The sequence below is a fragment of the Palaemon carinicauda genome, chromosome 23, assembly GCF_036898095.1.
Source record: "Palaemon carinicauda isolate YSFRI2023 chromosome 23, ASM3689809v2, whole genome shotgun sequence".
In the NCBI taxonomy this organism is placed as follows: Eukaryota; Metazoa; Arthropoda; class Malacostraca; order Decapoda; family Palaemonidae; genus Palaemon; species Palaemon carinicauda.
Window position 1 is genome coordinate 102,855,702 of NC_090747.1, and position 21,775 is coordinate 102,877,476.

General features: G+C 46.0%; 1 protein-coding gene across 3 annotated transcripts in view; it reads right to left on the bottom strand.

Annotated features, from left to right (window-relative positions):
- LOC137617317 (ATP-dependent DNA helicase DDX11) overlaps positions 1-21,507 on the bottom strand; it is a 102,177-nt gene extending 80,670 nt beyond the window's left edge. For 2 of the 3 annotated variants that reach the window (XM_068347327.1, XM_068347325.1), the window contains exons 1-2: positions 21,388-21,507; positions 12,080-12,234 (exon numbers count right to left, since the gene is read on the bottom strand). In XM_068347327.1, coding sequence (XP_068203428.1) covers positions 12,080-12,214 — 135 coding nt within the window. In that variant the 5' untranslated portion in view covers positions 12,215-12,234; positions 21,388-21,507. Of the gene's footprint in view, positions 1-12,079; positions 12,235-21,371 lie in introns of all 3 variants that reach the window. The other variant, XM_068347326.1, reaches the window with a different exon arrangement.
- Between the last annotated feature and the right edge of the window lie 268 nt (positions 21,508-21,775).

A 21,775-nucleotide genomic window follows, 5' to 3' on the forward strand; every position in this document is an offset into this window, starting at 1 on the left:
GGCCAGATGTACTGCCAACAACTCCTTGCAATTGATGTGAAGCGTTTCCTGTTCCTTGTTCCATGTCCCCGAGCATTCCTGTCCGTCCAAGGTCGCGCCCCAGCCCGAGTCTGATGCGTCCGAATAGAGATGAAGATTGGGGGTCTGAACAGCTAACGAGAGACCCTCCTTGAGAAGGATGTTGCTCTTCCACCACATGAGAGTAGTCTTCATCTCTTTGGTAACAGGAATAGAGACCGCTTCGAGCGTCATATTCTTGTCCCAGTGAGCTGCTAGATGGAATTGAAGGGGGCGGAGGTGGAGTCTCCCTAACTCGGTGAACAGGGCTAACGATGACAGGGTCCCTGTTAGACTCATCCACTGTCTCACCGAGCATCTGTTCCTCTTCAGCATGCTCAGAATGCACTCTAGGGCTTGGTTGATTCTTGGGGCCGACGGAAAAGCCCGAAAAGCTTGACTCCGAATCTCCATTCCCAGGTAAACGATGGTTTGGGAAGGAATAAGCTGGGACTTTTCTAAGTTGACCAAAAGACCCAGTTCCTTGGTCAAGTCCAAAGTCCAATTGAGACTCTCCAGACAGCGACGACTTGTGGGGGCTCTTAACAGCCAGTCGTCTAAATAAAGGGAGGCTCTGATGTCCGCCAAGTGGAGGAATTTCGCAAGATTCCTCATCAGTCGCGTAAACACCATAGGTGCCGTGCTTAGGCCAAAACACAGGGCTTGGAATTGGTACACAACCTTTCCAAAAACGAATCTCAGAAAAGGTTGGGAGTCTGGATGAATGGGGACGTGAAAGTAAGCGTCTTTCAGATCCAACGAGACCATCCAGTCCTCCTGCCTGACCGCTGCTAGGACCGACTTCGTCGTCTCCATAGTGAACGTCTGCTTGGTGACATAAGCATTGAGCGCACTGACGTCCAGCACCGGTCTCCAACCTCCTGTCTTCTTGGCCACCAGAAAGAGACGGTTGTAGAAGCCCGGGGATTGATGATCCCGGACTATCACCACTGCCTCCTTCTGTAACAGGAGCGACACCTCTTGATGTAACGCTAGCCTCTTGTCCTTTTCCTTGTAGTTGGGAGAGAGGTTGATGGGAGAAGTGGTCAGAGGGGGATTGCGGCAGAATGGTATCTTGTAACCCTCCCTTAGCCACTTGACAGACTGGGCGTCTGCACCTCTTCTTTCCCAAGCTTGCCAGAAGATCTTGAGTCTGGCTCCTACAGCTGTCTGGAGAGGAGGAGAGTCAATGTTTGCCTTTCGAAGACTTGATACCTTTCTTGGACCTGCCCCTGTGACCGTCTGGGCGGGTACCTCCTCGGCTGGGGGCTCTGCCACGAAAGGGCGGAATAAATCTAGTAGCAGGAGTATCAGCCACTGGGGTGCGGTAAGTTCTAGGAACTGAAGGAGCAACCTTAGCCTTCCGTGCTGAAGAGGCCACAAGATCATGCGTGTCCTTCTGAATAAGAGCCGCAGACAATTCCTTGATAAGATCCTCAGGAAACAGGAACTTAGAAAGAGGAGCAAAAAGTAACTGTGACCTTTGGCAAGAGGTGATACCAGTGGAAAGGAAGGAGCAAAATTGTTCCCTTTTCTTGAGGACTCCCGATACAAACATAGAGGCAAGTTCGCCGGAACCATCGCGAATTGCTTTGTCCATACAGGACATGATCAGCATGGCCGAGTCTTTGTCAGATGGGGCAGTCTTCTTGCTCAAGGCCCCCAGGCACCAGTCGAGAAAATTAAAAATTTCAAAGGCGCGAAAGACTCCCTTCAAGAAGTGGTCCAGGTCAGAAAAGGTCCAGCAGACCTTAGAGCGTCTCATAGCCGACCTTCGTGGAGAGTCAACCAAACTTGAGAAGTCAGCCTGGGCAGAGGCAGGGACCCCCAAGCCTGGTTCCTCTCCTGTGGCATACCAGACGCCCGCCTTAGACGTCAGCTTAGGAGGTGGAAACATAAAAGACGTCTTTCCCAGTTGCTGCTTGGACTGCAACCAATCCCCTAACATTCTCAAAGCTCTCTTTGAAGATCTAGCGAAGACGAGCTTAGTGTAGGCAGACTTAACAGGTTGCATGCCTAGAGAGAACTCGGATGGAGGAGAGCGAGGGGTAGCAGAAACAAAGTGATCCGGGTAAAGTTCTCTGAACAGAGCCAGGACCTTGCGAAAGTCGATGGAGGGTGGCAATGACTTGGGTTCCTCCACGTCAGATGAAGGATCATCCAGGTGAGCAGCTTCATCCTCAGAAACCTCATCACCTGAGGGTTGAGAAGCGAGAGGTAAAGTTAAAGCGGTCTGCTGAATGGCTGAATCCTGAAGAGCGGGTGCATGCGCACTTGCGGATTCATCCTCAAGTCTCTGTTGAAGAGGATGAGGGCTGGTAATGACAAAGTCATGAGGCTGGGATGAAGGAGGTTCTGCGGAGGTCTGAGGAGCAAGCGTGGTGAGAGGCGATTGTAGTAAAGCATGAGGCTCATGCTGCATAGACTGCGGTTCAAGTTGACTGGGAAGAGGCTCAAGCTGAGGAGAAAGTGGCAGATGCATGCGTTGAGGTGGCTGACTCATAGCATGAGGTTCCTGCCTCAAGAGTTGCGCTTGCTTCAAGGGTTGAGGTGGCTGCGCAGAGAGAGGCTCTTGTCTCACGAGTTGAGGTTCTTGAGGTGCTTGCCTCGAGAGTTGAGGTTCTCGCCTCGAGGAAAGTGGAGGTGGCTGCTGCGAGAGTTGAGGTGGCTGCCTCAAGGATGGTAGAGGTTGTCGTACCTCAAGAGGTTGCTGCCTCGAGGATGGTTGTAATGCAAGATACTCCTGCCTCAAGGGTAGAGGAGGTTGTAAAGCATAAGGCTCCTGCCCCCATTGTTGAGGAGGTTGCTGCGTGGTAAGAGGCTCCTGCCTCAAGGAAAGTGGAGGTTGCTGCACAGCGCTGGTATCTGGCAACTCCCAACGCGGCAGCTCACGCATGGAGGTAGCTTGAGGAACCTCAACCTCATACGTCTGGCAGATTGGACTGCGCAGAGGAGGAGGAGCGCTCGCAGGAGGAGGTGTATTAACCTTCTCTGCCTGAAACTCCCGCATCAACACCGCAAGCTGCGACTGCATAGTCTGCAGCATAGCCATCTTAGGATCAACAGAAGTAGAGGTCTGTTGAGGCATAGCTTTAACAGAAGTTGAGGTCTGCTGAGGCAGCGCCTTACCTCTCTTAGGAGGCGTGCAGTCACCTGATGACTGCGGCGAGTCCGAGCTAGCCCAATGGCTACACCCTGGCTGTTGGACTCGCGCGGTCTGGACTTTACGCTTAAGAGGTCTTGAGGCCTGAGTCCAGCGTTTTCTCCCCGAAAAATCTTCCGCAGACGAGGATATTAAGGGCTCAATCGTCTGAGAGTGGAAGTGACGATCTCTATAAGATACGCCCGCAACCACTGAGGATACTACTGTGCGCCGATCAAGGCCTGCCGAACCCTTTTGCCCTTCGACATTGCTTCTCCCCTGGGCTTGGGAGCTTGCAAGAGGTCCCGGACTGGGAGGACGACTGGCACGCACAGAAGTATCCTCACGCGCAACACTGACACTGACACTAGCACTAGGCACAGCACTGGCACTACCACTTCCCACTGCACTTTTCACTTTAAGTTCCTTGACGTCTGCCAAAAGGAACTTGTGGTCACTCACTACCGACTCCACCTTATCACCTAAAGCCTGAATGGCACGTAAAACATCTGACATATCAGGCTGAGCACTAATAGTAGGTTCGGGGGTAGCCACTACAGGGGGAGGAAAAGGTTGAGGATCATGGGGGGAGGAATAAAGTAAAGAGCGAGCCGAACTCCTCCTAACTCTCTCTCTCTCTAACTTAGTGGTATACTTGAGGAATCGAATAAAATCAAGTTCCGAAAGTCCGGCACATTCCTCACATCGATCTTCCAACTGACAGGATTTTCCCCTACAGTCGGAACAAACGGTGTGAGGATCAACCGAGGCCTTCGGAAGCCGCCTAATACAAGTCCTACATCGTCTTTGGGGAGGAGCTTGAGAATGGTCGGACATCTTGAATCAGAGAACAGTCAAGGGGGATTCCAAATTAAAGCTAAAGATCGTTATACCATAAATCAAAATTAATCCAAAAGCTATCTAAGCTAAGGGAAAAGCTTCCTGTATAGCGAAAGCTGAAATCTCAGAGCAATACTTCACCAAAACCGTGAACAAAGACTCCAAAATTATAAGCGTATCCATGTAGGTCTTGCCGGAAGCACGACAGAGGAAAAATTGAGGTGGTGTCAACAAGAAGTACTGCAGTACCTGGCCACAGGTGGCGCTGGTGAGTACACCCCCCTCTTGTATAGCGATCGCTGGCGTATCCCGTCCGTAGAATTCTGTCGGGCAACGGAGTTGACAGCTACATGATTATCGGGTAAGATTAATATTGAAAAACATGCATATACTGTATTATACTGTTTACAGAAAATTCCTTCAAGTTACATTCTCTAGGCAGAATTGTTAGATATTGCTAACAACTTCTCTAATATACACTAATCCAATTCATATGCCAAATGAATCCCAATATCTGCCAAAAAGAGATTGCTTTTGGCAATACTTTGATGTAGGGTAATAAGAGATATGAAGAACCTTTTAAACCTTTGGGTGAGGGTTCCCACTGGACATGAAAGAACCTCTATGTCAGTATCTAAGCTACATCTCATAAGGCTGTGATAGAGAATAGCTTTGTGGTGCTCTCTGACACAAAAACACTAGCTGTTAGCTACAATATCTAGTAAGGTATAAAGAAACACCATACCACAGTCCAAAAGCCTGATATATTAGTTATATCAATAGAGACCTCCAGTAGAGAACATGTCTGATTTGGTTACGGTAACTCAACACTGAATACAGTACCAAAATTAAACTATAGTACCTGTAATAGAGTATTAGAGAATCAATGGTACTGGGCATTTTTTAATGTTGTCATGGAATACAGTGAAGGCTTACTTGATGATCTTTTCAGTATGGAGCAATTGCAATCACAATATGGGAGATAATTTCCAAAGCAGCAAAACTGACAAATCTTTACCATATTTACTACAAGTTGACTATCTGCTTTCAACTATATTCATCAAGATCTGTTAACCAATTCTTAATGTACTTTACTGTATTCTACTGACATAAGATAATACAGAATGTTCTTCCAATTTTGTTGATAAGAATAATACAGGGACATAGGTACAGTATCTTTTAACCCTTTTACCCCCAGGCTATTTGGAAATTTCCAACCCTTAACCCCCAGGGGGTTATTTTTTTCCCAGCACATTTTGCAGTATATTTTTTTTAAATTGCTCTAAAAGCCTTAATTTTTGTCATAGAGAGGTCAGGTTGGTCTCATTCTCTTGGAAAATGCCTGAATTTTCTCAAAAAAATATCAAAAATATGTAAAAAATGTTATTTTCATTAGTAAAATAAATTTTTGAATATACTTACCCGGTGATCATATAGCTGTCAGCTCTGCTGCCCGACAGAAAAACCTAAGGACAAAATACGCCAGCGATCGCTATACAGGTGGGGGTGTACATCAACAGCGCCATCTGTCGCGCAGGTACTCAAGTACTCCATGTCAACACAGAACCAATTTTCTCCTCGGCCCACTGGGTCTCTATTGGGGAGGAAGGGTGGGTCCTTTAATTTATGATCACCGGGTAAGTATATTCAAAAATTTATTTTACTAATGAAAATAACATTTTTCAATATTAAACTTAGCCGGTGATCATATAGCTGATTCACACCCAGGGGGGTGGGTAGAGACCAGCATATATGTTAACATTAAGAGCTAAGTATTTTGTATTTCATTTTAGCAGTTATTCAAAATAACAAACATAAAATTAATAAGTACCTGGTAAGGAAGTCAACTTGAACAATTACTCTGCCTTTTTAAGTACGTCTTCCTTACTGAGCCTCGCGATCCTCATAGGATGCTGAGCGACTCCTAGGAGCTGAAGTATGAAGGGTTGCAACCCATACTAAAGGACCTCATCAAAACCTCTAATCTAGGCGCTTCTCAAGAAAAGAATTTGACCACCCGCCAAATCAACCAGGATGCGAAAGGCTTCTTAGCCTTCCGGACAACCCAAAAACAACAATAAAAAACATTTCAAGAGAAAGATTAAAAAAAGGTTATGGGATTAGGGGAATGTAGTGGATGAGCCCTCACCCACTACTGCACTCGCTGCTACGAATGGTCCCAGGGTGTAGCAGTTCTCGTAAAGAGACTGGACATCTTTAAGGTAAAATGATGCGAACACTGACTTGCTTCTCCAATAGGTTGCATCCATTACACTCTGCAGAGATCTGTTTTGTTTGAAGGCCACTGAAGTTGCGACAGCTCTAACTTCATGTGTCCTTACCTTCAGCAAAGCATGGTCCTCCTCATTCAGATGGGAGTGAGCTTCTCGAATTAAAAGTCTGATATAATAAGAAACTGCATTCTTCGACATAGGTAAAGAGGGTTTCTTAATAGCGCACCATAAAGCTTCTGACTGTCCTCGTAATGGCTTAGTACGTTTCAAATAGTACTTAAGAGCTCTAACAGGGCATAGTACTCTTTCTTGCTCATTTCCAACCAAATTAGAAAGGCTTGGAATCTCGAACGATTTGGGCCAAGGACGAGAAGGAAGTTCGTTTTTAGCTAGAAAACCAAGCTGTAAGGAACATGTAGCCGTCTCAGATGTAAATCCGATGTTCCTGCTGAAGGCGTGTATCTCACTGACTCTTTTAGCTGTTGCTAAGCAGACGAGGAAAAGAGTCTTCAGAGTGAGATCTTTAAAAGAGGCTGATTGAAGTGGCTCGAACCTTGCTGACATAAGGAACCTTAGTACCACGTCTAAGTTCCAACCTGGTGTGGCCAATCGACGCTCCTTCGAGGTCTCAAAAGACTTAAGGAGGTCCTGTAGATCTTTGTTGTAGGAGAGATCTAAGCCTCTGTGACGGAAGACTGCTGCCAACATGCTTCTGTAACCCTTGATCGTGGGAGCTGAAAGAGATCTTTCCTTCCTAAGGTATAAAAGGAAGTCAGCTATCTGAGTTACAGAGGTACTGGTTGAGGATACTGATCTCGACTTGCACCAGCTTCGGAAGACTTCCCACTTTGACTGGTAGACTTTAAGAGTGGATGTCCTCCTTGCTCTAGCAATCGCTCTGGCTGCCTCCTTCGAAAAGCCTCTAGCTCTCGAGAGTCTTTCGATAGTCTGAAGGCAGTCAGACGAAGAGCGTGGAGGCTTGGGTGTACCTTCTTTACATGCGGCTGACGCAGAAGGTCCACTCTTAGAGGAAGTGTTCTGGGAACGTCTACTAGCCATTGCAGTACCTCGGTGAACCATTCTCTCGCGGGCCAGAGGGGAGCAACCAACGTCAACCTTGTCCCTTCGTGAGAGGCGAACTTCTGCAGTACTCTGTTGACAATCTTGAACGGGGGAAATGCATAAAGGTCTAGATGGGACCAATCCAGAAGAAAGGCATCTATGTGAACTGCTGCTGGGTCCGGAATCGGTGAGCAATAAATTGGGAGCCTCTTGGTCATCGAGGTTGCAAACAGATCTATGGTAGGCTGACCCCACAGGGCCCATAGCCTGTTGCATACATTCTTGTGAAGGGTCCACTCTGTTGGGATGATTTGACCCTTCCGGCTGAGGCGGTCTGCCGTGACATTCATGTTGCCTTGAATGAACCTCGTTACTAGGGATATATTTCGATCTCTTGACCAGGTGAGGAGGTCCCTTGCGATCTCGTACAACGTCATCGAATGAGTCCCTCCTTGCTTGGAGATGTACGCCAGGGCTGTGGTGTTGTCGGAGTTCACCTCCACTACCTTGCCTAGAAGGAGGGACTTGAAGCTTCTCAAGGCCAGATGAACTGCCAATAGCTCCTTGCAGTTGATGTGCAACGTTCTTTGATCCGTATTCCACGTGCCCGAGCATTCCCGACCGTCCAAAGTCGCACCCCAGCCCGTGTCCGATGCGTCCGAGAAGAGAAGGTGGTTGGGGGTCTGAACAGCCAGTGGCAGACCCTCCCTGAGGAGAATGTTGTTCTTCCACCAAGTCAGTGAAGACTTCATCTTCTCGGAAACAGGAATCGAGACCGCTTCTAGCGTCTTGTCCTTTCTCCAGTGAACAGCCAGGTGAAATTGAAGGGGGCGGAGGTGGAGTCTCCCTAACGCGATGAACTGGTCCAGTGATGAAAGCGTCCCTATCAGACTCATCCACTGTCTGACTGAACATCGGTCCTTCTTCAGCATGTTCTGGATGCATCCTTGGGCTTGACTGATTCTGGGGGCCGACGGAAAAGCCCGAAAAGCTAGACTCTGAATCTCCATACCTAGGTAGACTATAGTCTGGGATGGGACGAGTTGGGACTTTTCCATATTGACCAGGAGACCCAATTCCTTGGTCAGATCTAGAGTCCAAGTTAGATTCTCCAGACAGCGACGACTTGACCAAGCTCTTAGAAGCCAGTCGTCCAAATAGAGGGAGGCTCTGATGTCTGCTAAATGCAGGAATTTGGCAATATTCCTCATCAGTTTCGTAAAAACAAGAGGTGCCGTGCTTAGGCCAAAGCACAGGGCTTGAAACTGGTATACAACCTTCCCGAAAACGAACCTTAGGAAAGGTTGGGAATCTGGGTGGATGGGGACGTGAAAGTAAGCGTCCTTTAGGTCTAACGAGACCATCCAGTCTTCCTTCCTGACCGATGCTAGAACAGACTTTGTCGTCTCCATGGTGAACGTCTGCTTTGTGACAAAGACATTCAGAGCACTGACGTCTAGCACCGGCCTCCACCCTCATGTCTTCTTCGCCACTAAGAAGAGACGGTTGTAGAAGCCCGGGGATTGATGGTCCCGGACTTTGACTACCGCTCCCTTTTGTAGTAAGAGAGACACCTCTTGCTGCAAAGCTAGTCTCTTGTCCTCCTCTCTGTACCTGGGAGAGAGGTCGATGGGAGTTGTTGCTAGAGGGGGTTTGCGCAAGAATGGAATCTTGTACCCCTCTCTGAGTAACTTCACAGACTGAGCGTCTGCGCCCCTGTTCTCCCAGGCTTGCCAGTAGTTCTTGAGCCTGGCTCCCACTGCTGTCTGAAGAAGGAGGCAGTCAGACTCTGCCTCTGAAGGACTTGGAACCCTTCTTCTTGCTCCAACGTTGACCTTCGGCACGAGCACCTCCTCTGCTGGAGGCTCTGCCACGAAAGGGCGGAATGAACCTTGACGCTGGAGTGTCCATCCTGGGTCTAGGCACGGAGGGAGGTGTGACTTTGCGTGCGGAAGACGCAACCAGATCATGAGTGTCTTTCTGGATCAAGGAAGCAGCAATCTCCTTGATCAACTCTTCAGGGAAGAGACACTTCGAGAGCGGAGCAAACATGAGCTCCGACTTTTGACATGGGGTGACTCCAGCTGACAAGAAGGAGCAAAGGTGATCCCGCTTCTTGAGGACCCCGGACACGAAAGAAGCCGCAAGCTCACTAGAACCATCCCGGATGGCTTTGTCCATGCAGGACATAATGAGCATGGAAGTTTCCCTGTCAGAAGGGGAGGTCTTCCTGCTCAACGCTCCCAAACACCAGTCCAAGAAGTTAAAGACTTCGAAAGCTCGAAAGACTCCTTTCATAAGATGGTCCATATCCGAAGGAGTCCAACAAATCTTGGAGCGTCTCATGGCCAGCCTGCGGGGAGAGTCTACCAGACTTGAGAAGTCGCCCTGGGCAGAGGCAGGAACTCCCAAGCCGAGAACCTCTCCCGTGGCATACCAGACGCTAGATCTGGAAGCAAGCTTGGCCGGGGGAAACATGAAGGCTGTCTTCCCAAGCTGCTTCTTGGACTGCAACCAATCCCCTAGTACTCTTAAAGCTCTCTTGGACGAGCGAGCGAGTACGAGCTTCGTAAAGGCAGGTGCGGCAGACTGCATGCCTAAAGCGAACTCAGAGGGAGGCGAGCGTGGTGCTGCAGACACAAACTGATCAGGATATAAATCCTTGAACAGCGCAAGCACTTTCCTAAAGTCTAAGGAGGGAGGCGAAGTCTTGGGTTCGTCGATGTCAGAGTGTTGGTCGTCAAGATGCGCAGCTTCGTCATCATCAGAGAGTCCATCGTCTGAATGTTGAGGAGGAAGCGGCAAAGGAGTAGGTAAACGCTGGGCGGCTGAGTCCGGCAGCACGGGTGCATGCGTGGCTGCACTGGACCCAAGTTCATGTAAACGCTGGTCAGTCTGAGAACTGGCAACCATCATAGCTGTGTGGGGACACAAGGCGTCTACTCCTGACTGCGGTTGAGTAGCGGGAACCACAGTGGGTTGCGGAGGTTGACGCACAGCGTCAAAACACGGCAACTTAACTCCACCCTCCTGTTGTTGTGGTAACACGCGAACATCCACGGAGGGTTCCGTGCGTCGGTGAACGTCAACATGCGTCTGGCAGGGTCGACTGCGCATGGGTGGAGGTACCCTCACAGCTGCTGTGCGGGAGCAGGTAGCGTCAGCGTCTGCTGGGCGCACAACCGTGGTAGGGAGTAGGCTAACGGGTGCAGCGTCAACCTTCTCCGCACGATACTCCTGCATGAACGTAGCTAACTGAGTCTGCATAGACTGAAGCCAAGACCACTTAGGATCTACAGCGGCAGGTGCGGCAACAGACGGTGTTACTGCCTGTTGCGGTACCGCTTTGCCTCTCTTAGGAGGTGTGGAGTCGTCAGAAGACTGCGGCGAGTCCGAACTGACCCAGTGGCTACACCTGGGCCGTTGGACTGGCGCGGAAGGGACCTTGCGTTTAAGAGGACGTGAGACCTCGGTCCATCGTTTCTTGCGTGAAACCTCTTCCGCAGACGAGGAATGAACGGGCTCACTCGTCTTCTTGTGGGTGGGACGATCTGGGAAAGATACGTCCGAAACCACGGAGGGAACGTCTGTCTGCTGATTAAAGCCTGTCGAACCCTTTGGTCGTACGACATTGCTTCTCCCCTGGGCTTGGGAGCTTGCAAGAGGTCCCGGACTGGGAGGACGACAGGCACGAACAGACGCACCTTCATGCGTAACACTAACACTTTTCACTGCACTAACCACTTCACTTCCCACTGCACTTTTACCCTTCAACTCCCTGACGTCAGCCATGAGTAGGTTGCGGTCACTCGCCAAAGACTCGACTCTCTCACCCAGAGCCTGAATGGCACGCATCATATCTGCCATCGAAGGTTGTTGAGTGCTAGAAGGGGGCTCAGGAGCAACCACTACAGGGGAAGGAATAGGTTGTGGGGCATGGGGAGAGGAATAATCAACTGAGCGAGACAAACTCCTCCTGACTCTATCTCTCTCTAGCCTACGTGAATATTTCAGGAATTCTTGAAAATCGAATTCCGAAAGCCCAGCGCATTCCTCACACCGATCTTCCAATTGACAGGATTTACCCCGACAATTGGAACAAATGGTGTGTGGATCGATAGAGGCCTTCGGAAGACGCCTTGAACAGTCCCTAGCGCTACACTTCCTGTACTTGGGAACTTGAGAAGGGTCAGACATCTTGAATTAGTCAAAAGGGGGAATTCAAAATCTATCCAAGTCATCAACAATTAATCCAAAATTCAATAAAAGAATGCAAGGAAGTATTGAAGATAACCTCTGCACAGCGAAAGCTAATAGCCAGAAATGAATACTTCACCAAATAACGTGAAAATCAATCCAGAAAGCAACAGCGTATTTAGTAGGTCTTGCCGGTGGCACGACAGAGAGAAAATTGGTTCTGTGTTGACATGGAGTACTTGAGTACCTGCGCGACAGATGGCGCTGTTGATGTACACCCCCACCTGTATAGCGATCGCTGGCGTATTTTGTCCTTAGGTTTTTCTGTCGGGCAGCAGAGCTGACAGCTATATGATCACCGGCTAAGTTTAATATTGAAAAAAATATTTTTATAGCATTTTTTTGCAAGGACGTACGGTACGTCCATGGGGGTAAAGGGATGGCTTTTGTGAAACGTACCAGTATGTCCTTTGGGGGTAAAAGGGTTAATCAAATGGTTGAAAATTCATAGTAAAAAAAAATATGAACCACTTTAAAAATATCTTACCGTCCCAGTTGGACTTTCAAATATGCCTAGCTGTCCCTTTTCAAGCGTATCAAACAAGTTTTTCATGAAATCCTGCTGAATATCATAAGGTGGAAATGGAAAGGGAAATTCTGCTGGTGGGCTGAGCAGACTCATCCTGAACTCGGTAGGCAGATCTGGAAGCGAAGAAGAAATTTAAAATTTTTATAGAGTACAGCACAACTGTCGCAAGTCTTCTTGTGACTCAATCTACAATGTGGGTAAATATACTGAGAGCCAAAGAATTTCAGATATACCGTATATACTGTAAAGCTGTACATGATAGAAGATCAATTCCAGCCTAGGACAGAGTTTAAGCTTTTTACTGGGAAGGTTACTGGTGTGGTTTGGCACCAGATGGGGGGGGGGCCCTTGTTCGACTGACTTTCTGGTGTGGGTCTCTTCAGATGATGCTGGAACTGAAACCAGACACCTCTAACCTTTAGCAATAGTTAAAAAGGGAGGTAAAACCCCTCATTACATATCCTTATTCTTTGACTCAGCCAAGCATAGATGTGCAAGTCATATAAAATCATCAGTCTTTTTATAGTTTATACATGACATATCTGTTTTTGACGTTGTTAATAGTTTATATAGGGCATATATGTTTTGACGTTGTTACTGTTTTTAGAATGATTTACTGTTAATTTGTTCTCATCATTTATTTATTTCCTTATTTCCTTTCCTCACTGGGCTATTTTTCCCTATTAGAGCCCTTGGACTTATAGCATCTTGTTTTTCCAACTAGGGTTGTAGCTTGTCTAGTAATAATAATAATAACCATTATTGGTAAGATTTAGGAGCTCAGGTGAAGTTACTACTATACCTGTGTGGTTTGGGGGAGTGGGGTAGCCCTGATGAAGCATTTTCTGGTACAGTACTGTAAATGGTGCAATTAAACACCTCTACCTCTATATGACCTTATTCTACCTGGCGGAAAAATAAAAGTGAACAGCTGATATGGAGACGGATGCATGTCAATGTTATTATCAGGTTACCAGGAGTCGCTACCAGGGTTTTTGGGTACCATCAAGCTATTGGGCATGATGAGGCATCACCTTGCGTAGGGTATTCTAACGCAAACCATCTCGACTTTGAAATGCAATCTTATGTACACTGTATTTCATATCTAGTTACCTAACCTAATAATTTACATTGAGTTATCAACAATATTTGTTTTCTTGCAACTACCGAACAGTTTGATAAGTATTTGTCAAGTTTATGATACAATTTCCTAAATCCAAGACTCAACCTTTATTTTCCAATTTATAAAGATGGTTAAATTAGGATTCCTATCCCTACCTACTGGGGTGGAAGGGGGACTATGACCCCCAAAATAACCTCTAAGATTCTGTCCTTACCATGCCCCAGGGTAAACCATATCAATGTGTGTTAGCTTCCGGAACGGCTTCCATTCCGAAACATGATATTTTAATTATAAAATAAATTTTTGAGTATACTTACCCGGTGAATATATAATAGCTGAGCCTCCGGCGGCTCGACAGAAAAACACACAAAAACTCGCGAGCGATTGCTATGATGGTTGCGGGTGTGCCCACTAGCGCCAACTATCGGCCAGATACCGCATATACATGTAAACAGACCCAATTCTTCTCATCCCGCTGGGTCTCTATCGGGGAGGAAGGGGGGGCCTTTAATTTATATATTCACCGGGTAAGTATATTCAAAAATTTATTTTATAATTAAAATATCATTTTTAAATATTTAACTTAGCCGGTGAATATATAATAGCTGATTCACACCCATGGTGGTGGGTAGAGACCAGAGTTAATTAAGTTTACAGCGTATATGCTTAGAGTTTTTGACAGTTATATCATAACAAAACCCAAATATATAAAGGTACCTGGTAAGGAAGTTGACTTACACGATTACTCTGCCTTATTAGTCTGTCTTCCTCACGAAGCCCAGCGATCCTCTTAGGATGCTGAAAGACTCCCAGGAGCTGAAGTATTAAGGGCTGCAACCCATACAACAGGACCTCATCAAACCCCTAATCTGGGCGCTCTCAAGAAATGACTTTGACCACCCGCCAATTCAAAAAGGATGCGAAAGGCTTCTTAGCCTTCCGTACAACCCAAAAAACAATATTAAAAACATTTCAAGAGACAGATTAAAAAGGATATTGGAATTAGGGTAATGTAGTGGTAGAACCCTCACCCACTACTGCACTCGCTGCAACGAATGGACCCAGTGTGTAGCAGTCCTCGTAAAGAGTCTGGACATCTTTTAAGTAAAATGACGCGAACACTGACTTGCTTCTCCAAAAAGTCGCGTCCATAATACTTTGCAGAGATTTATTTTGCTTGAAGGCCACGGAGGTTGCTATAGCTCTAACTTCGTGCGTCTTAACCTTAAGCAAACATCGGTCTTTCTCATTCAAGTGAGAATGAGCTTCTCGTATTAAAAATCTGATAAAATATGACAAAGCATTCTTTGACATAGGCAATAATGGTTTCTTAACTAAGCACCATAATGCCTCAGATTTACCTCGTAATGACTTAGTACGAGCTAAATAGAACTTAAGAGCTCTAACAGGACATAATACTCTTTCCAGTTCGTTGCCTACGATCTCTGATAAGCAAGGAATATCAAAAGATTTAGGCCAAGGACGAGAAGGCAGTTAATTTTTGGCCAGGAAACCAAGTTGAAGTGAACAAGTGGCTTTTTCTGTAGAAAAGCCGATGTTCTTACTGAAGGCATGAAGTTCACTGACCCTTTTAGCCGAAGCCAAGCACACTAGGAAAAGTGTCTTGAGGGTGAGATCCTTCAGGGAGGCTGAATGTAATGGCTCAAACCTGTCTGACATGAGGAACCTTAGGACCACGTCTAAGTTCCATCCAGGAGTTGCCAAACGACGTTCCTTAGAGGTCTCGAAAGACTTAAGGAGATCTTGGAGATCTTTATTGTTGGAAAGATCTAAGCCTCTATGTCGAAAGACCGAAGCTAACATGCTCCTGTAGCCCTTAATCGTGGGAAACCTTTCTTAGATGTAAAAGAAAATCTGCGATTTGGGCTACAGAGGTACTGGACGAGGACACAGATGCTGACTTGCACCAGTCTCGAAAGACTTCCCACTTCGACTGGAATACTCTAATGGTAGAAGCTCTCCTCGCTCTTGCAATCGCACTGGCTGCCTCCTTCGAAAAGCCTCGAGCTCTTGAGTCTTTCGATAGTCTGAAGGAAGTCAGACGAAGAGCGGGGAGGCTTTGATGGACATTCTTTACGTGGGGCTGACGTAACAGATCTACCCTTAGAGGAAGACTTCTTGGAAAGTCTACCAGCCATTGAAGTACCTCGGTGAACCACTCTCTCGCGGGCCAGAGGGTAGCAACCAACGTCAACCTTGTCCCTTCGTGAGAGGCGAACTTCTGCAGTACCTTGTTGACTATCTTGAATGGTGGGAATGCATATAAGTCCGGAAGAGACCAATCCAGTAGAAACGCGTCTATGTGGATTGCTTCTGTATCTAGGACTGGAGAGCAATAGATTGGTAACCTTTTGGTCAACGAGGAGGCAAAGAGGTCTATGGTGGGTTGACCCCAAGTAGCCCAAAGACTCTTGCCCACGTCCTAGTGGAGGGTCCGTTCCGTGGGTATCACCTGACCCCTCCGACTGAGACAGTCTGACAAGACGTTCAAGTCCCCCTGGATGAATCTCGTCAACAGGGAGATGCCTCGATTTCTTGACCATAAGAGAAGGTCCCTTGCGATCTCGAGCAGCGTGAAGGAGTGTGTGCCTCCTTGCTTGGAGATGTACGCCAAAGCTGTGGTGTTGTCTGAGTTGACCTCTACCACTTAGTTTCGAAGAAGCTTTCGAATATCATCAAAGCCAAGTGGACTGCTAATAGCTCCTTGCCGTTGATGTGCATGCTCTTCTGACTTGAGGTCCACAGACCCGAGCATTCCCGACCGTCCAGGGTCGCACCCCAACCCAAATCCGACGCGTCTGAGAACAACACGTGGTTTGGGTTCTTGACTGCAAGGGATAGTCCCTCTCTCAGACTGATATTGCTGTCCCACCATTTCAGGCATGCCTTTACTGGTTCGGAGACTGGGAATGATACCGTCTCTAACGTCTTGTCCTAGTTCCAGTGAGAGGCTAGATGGAACCGGATAGGCAGAAGGTGTAGTCTCCCTAGTGAGACAAACTGCTCCAGGGATGAGAGAGTCCCTACGAGACTGTTCCAACTCCTGACTGAACAAACGTTCTCTTTTCAGCATTAGTTGGACTTCGAGCAGGGGTTGTTCTATTCGGGTGGCAGACGGGAAAGCCCGAAAAAAACTGGACTGCGAATCTCCATCCCAAAATATAGAATAATCTGGGATGGGATCAGTTGGGACTTTTAGGTTGACCAAAAGTCCCAACTCCCTGGCCAGACTCAACGTCCAATGTAGATCCTGCAGACAGCGAAGACTGGACGATGCTCTGAGAAGCTAGTCGTCCAAGTACAGGGAGGCTCGGATCCCCGATAGATGGAGGGATTTTGCCACATTCCTCATGAGCCTCGTAAACACGAGAGGAGCAGGACTGAGGCCAAAGCACAGGGCTCGAAACTGGTACCCCACATTCCTGTAAACAAACCTCAGAAACGGTTGGGAATCCGGGTGTATAGGAATGTGGAAGTATGCCTCCTGAAGGTCGAGAGGGACCATCCAGTCGCCTTCCATTAATGCTGTCAAGACAGCCTGGTAGACTTCATCATGAAGTTTGTCTTGACAATGAATACATTGAGCGCACTTGCCTCTTACGTACTCCTGCAGTGAACATGGCTGCCAGATCATTGGAGCCATCCCTGAGGGACTTGTTCCTGCAGAGAACGTGGCTGTCAGATCATTGGAGCCATCCCTGAAAGCCTTGTTTATGCATGACATAATTGTACAGCAAAACTTCAAACGCTCGAAAAAACTCCTAACAGGAGATGGTCTAGCTCTGAAGTCGACCATAAAATCTTGGAGCGTCTCATGGCCAGGCGCCAGGGAGAGTCTATGAGGTTTGAGAAGTCTATCTGGGCAGAGGCAAGAACTCCCAAGCCGAGAACTTCTCCCGTGTCATATCAGACTCTCGCTCTATAAGCCAGCTTAAAAGTAGGGAAAGCAAAGGCTGTCTCCCCCAAACTCCTCCTGGTGATTAACCAGTCGCCTAGCAAACGTAAAGCTCTCTTAGAAGAGCGAGAGAGCACTAGTTTAGAAAACAACGGCTTCGAAGTAGCTAGGCCTAGTGTAAACTCTGACGTTTAGGCGAACGAGGAGCAGCAGTTACAAAAAGATCCGGACAAAGATCCTTAAAAATCAGCATGATTTATTTAAAGTCCATAGAGGGCTGAGCAGCTTTAGGCTCCTCTCCGTCTGACAGAGTCCTCAAGGGAATATCAGTAGGAGGGGGATCAGCAACTCCCTCATCTGAAGGAACCTTGTCCGACAATAGCCGAGTCTCAAGCAAGGGAGAGACCTGCCGTGGTGGCAATGCTTGACAAGCAGAGTCCACACGCAAAGGAGCAACAGTAGCAGTCAAGGACGCTATGTCATGTAACTGCTTAAAGGACTGACCAGTAACAACAACAGGTGCGGGAGGACGTTCGACGTCAACTCGAGACTGCCTTGACTGCTTAGACTGAGCAGTCAAAACAACTCTTGACTGCGGTGCTTGACGCTCAACGTCAAAACAAGTCAACTATGCTGGTTGGTGAACGTCCTGAACGTCAACAAGAGCAAGTGGCAGCGGCTGAACGTCCACAAGCGGCTGAGAGTCAACACATGACTGCATCGAGTGAGGCTCTACAAAACACGATTGACGTGACTTTGTAATGTCAATGTCAACAGGACGAGCAAAGGCTCGTTTGGGCGGCTGACGGCCAAGATCTCGATCAGCTAAGCGGCGAGGATCATCGTGAACCTGCTCAACAGAATAGTCCTCCATAAGAGAGGCAAGCTTATTCTGCATGTCTTGCCGTACAACCCATTTAGGATCAACGGGAATGGTTGCGGTAAGAGACGAGGGTAACGTCTGTGACTGCAAAACCTTGCCTACAAAAAGACTCTCGGAGCCTGTGTTACGCTTTTGTTTAGGCGGCGAGCAGTCTTCCGATGACTGCATAGGGTCAGAGCTGTCCTAATGGCAATAACCAGGACGCTGGACCTGTCCTGAAAGGACTGACTTTCGCTTAAAGGGCCTCGAAACCTTGTTCCACGGTTTCTTATGCGAAAAGCCTTCGGATGACGAGGAGAAAATCGTCTCGCTCGTCTTATGGTAGGGGCGGTGTTGATGAGACACGCCTGAAACCATAGAGGGAACGTCTGTTCGCTGATCAAGTCCTCTCGAACCCATAAGTCGTACGACATTACTTCTCCCCTGGTCTTGGGAGCTTGCAAGAGGTCTCGGACTAGGCGAACGACAGGCACGAACAGACGAACCCTCGGTCGCAACACTGATAACACTTTGCGCAATTATCACTTTATCACTACGATTTTCTGTTTTGCACTTACTTCACTGAAATCGAATTTTTCAACAATTCACATTAGGTATGAATAAAACTGATTTCTACCTGAAGCACGCAATTCTACCCTCATCAAAAGGTTATAATTGCGAAATCAGTCGTATAATGTAAGCACATTAATACAAGCAAAAAACAGTAAACATATATTAAGATAAAAAGATCAGTGGCTGGGAAGGAGACTAAACACTAGTTCATTCAAAACTACGTTTTCAATCTCTCACCGTACAGTGCCTTGGGACGAGAATAAAAACTAAAAACGTTTTATCCTTTCTCCCCGTACAGAGACTAGGGACGAGAGTAAAAAACTGACTCGAGAACAACCTTACTCGCTTGGGACGAGAATAAAGATCGGAACGTTCTCTCTTCCTCTCTCTCTCTCTCTCTCTCTCTCTCTATCTCTCTCTCTCTCTCTCTCTCTCTCTCTCTCTCTCTCTCTCTCTCTCTCTCTCTCTCTCTTGATTTCGCACCGAAGAGAAGAGCCCACTTACCTTTCGTCAATAAACAGGTTATTTGACCAAAGGAAAAAACTGAAAGGATTTTCAATTAACAAGTTCCTTTAAAATAGTATTTAAAACATTTAAGTTTGAAAGAAGAATGAACAAAACGTCAGAATCGATTTACTCTTTCTGCAAAGTGAAACCGTGATTCTCTCTCTCTCTATCGTAACGATAGAGCGCAAACTGCGTAGCCTAAATAAACTAAACGTTAGTTCATCTTTGAAACAGTACGAAGACTATTCAAAGAAAATCTTTCATAAAATATCTACTAAAAAATATTCATTTAGTAAGTTTTAAATCATTTGCTCTGTAAAAGTTATTTACGATTGAAAGGGCTCAACGTTGTTTAACTTCGGTTTCCAAGTTAGGACCGCCTACTCTCGGATTAGAGGAGGAATAGGAAAGGTCGCATATAAACAAATCATTAAAATTTATCTTGATGTTTATTATAAATGGAAAGCTAATCGAAGAGGCCTAATAAAGGCGGTTGAAATATAAAATATATAGAGGAAAATCTATAATTAACAACAACAATTTATAACGTGATAAGATAATTGCTAAAAGCCTAAAACACACTTCCGTACTAAGGGAAGGGTCGGCCATTTTCAAAAGTCAAAGAAAGTCCAAAAAAACAATCCAAAGTCATCAACAATTAAATCTATCCAAAAAAGAGTTCAAGATTTAAGTTGAAGATAAAACAACTGCACTGCGAAAGCTCAAACCAAAAGGAAGTACTTCACCAAGACTGTTGAAAAACTCCAGGTTAACAGCGAGTAATGGTACGTCTTGTCGATCAGACCGACAGAGAAAAATTGGGTCTGTTTACATGTATATGCGGTATCTGGCCGATAGTTGGCGCTAGTGGGCACACCCGCAACCATCATAGCGATCGCTCGCGAGTTTTTGTGTGTTTTTCTGTCGAGCCGCCGGAGGCTCAGCTATTATATATTCACCGGCTAAGTTAAATATTTAAAAATGGTTTTTCAGATATATCTATGTCCACTCTTTATTCTAGAAAATTACTTAATCCTTAAGCAACGGTTAGTGTTAACGGCTAAATAACTTGAAAAATACACTTATAAACACACACTAACGCAACTCATTTCCTCTAAATGGAAATAGGGTTCAAAATGGTGTGTTTGAAAAGATATATTCCAGTATGTCAACTCCAGTCTCCAGCTAATATAGCACCATACTAAAGTAAAACGTAAAATTAATAGAACTAACAGTTTTTAGGCTCAAAAGGGGGGTGTATGCTTGATGATAGCCATGCCCCATAATTCCCTTATTTTGCAAACCTATCGCTAAGAATACGGCAGTCTAAGGGGGGTCACAGGGGGGTGTTAGCCTCCCATTAGGTAAGGGTAATATTTCGGCAGTCCCACCAAGCCATTACCACTTGCCAGTACATAGGAGCCTACGGCGGAGCAAAAAATATTAAGGACTCTATCGAAATATTACCAAAATGTAATGGCTTTTGCTCTGTCGTACGCTTGCAAAAAACAAAAGTAAGGTCAAGTTTCTATGTACTGGCAAGCGGTAATGGCTGGGTGGGATTCTACCCAAATATTATATAAGTAAGTAGGTAAGGACACGGCTTGTTGGTTAGGTTAGGTGGGGAAATTTAGTTAGGCGGTGTTCTATGCACGCCGAAGGATCTGTCCGTCATTATACAAACGGTCCCTAAAAGGAGTTTGGGTAAAATGTGCCAAAATTGAGCCCGGGTGGTAATCATGGGGTAAAGTCGGTGTGGATTGAGAGGATTAATAATGATCAATTTACAACTAAGATAATCCCACCTACTACTGTATGTTTAGGCCTAGGCATTATAACCAGCCACTGTAGTGTAAGTTTAATAGACTTATTATTATTACAAGCCAAGCTAAAACCCTAGTTGGAAAAGCAATTTGCTATAAGCCCAAGGGCTCCAATAGGGGAAAAATAGCCCAGTGAGGAAAGGAAATAAGGATATAAATGAGAACAAATTAACAATAAATCATTCTAAAAACAGTTGTTTCTAGTCAAGCTGACGTAAGGTCATCACTATACCATGTGGTATACCCCTTACTAAATAGGTCTATATAAAAGACTATCGTAGTTTAATGCTAGGTCTAGGGTTGAATTAAAATTAGGCCTATCAGTTGACGAATACTGTACATATAAACACTAGGCCTATGCTTCGTTATAAAAGCAACACAAGACATTATTAACACAACTGGTAAGGAGTTTAATAAGGATCTAATACTTATTATTTTCAGTTAACCTTTCAATTATATCACCTTTATCAAAGAAACTCGAGACAATAGAATCTTAATTTGACAGTTGCGCGCCGAAAATTCATTGCTCCAAAGCGGGTCCATAAATTGGTGAAGGGTATATACCGTTGTAACGGCTCCCATATTAACACGTTAGTGTGAAAGATATAGATAATCCAATAAAACAAGCAACAAAGTATACAATGAAGGAGATAGTAAAAATGTGTAATTCAAAAAGTAAATCTGTCATTTAAAAAGGAAATGTGTAAATTAGATATAAGGTATAGTTAGTAATGATATAAATTTTGCCATTTTGTGGATACAAAACGCTTTGCACCTTCTCAATTAGTGTGCTTCCGGTTTGGAACTGTGGAATGAGCATTATATATATATATATATATATATATATATA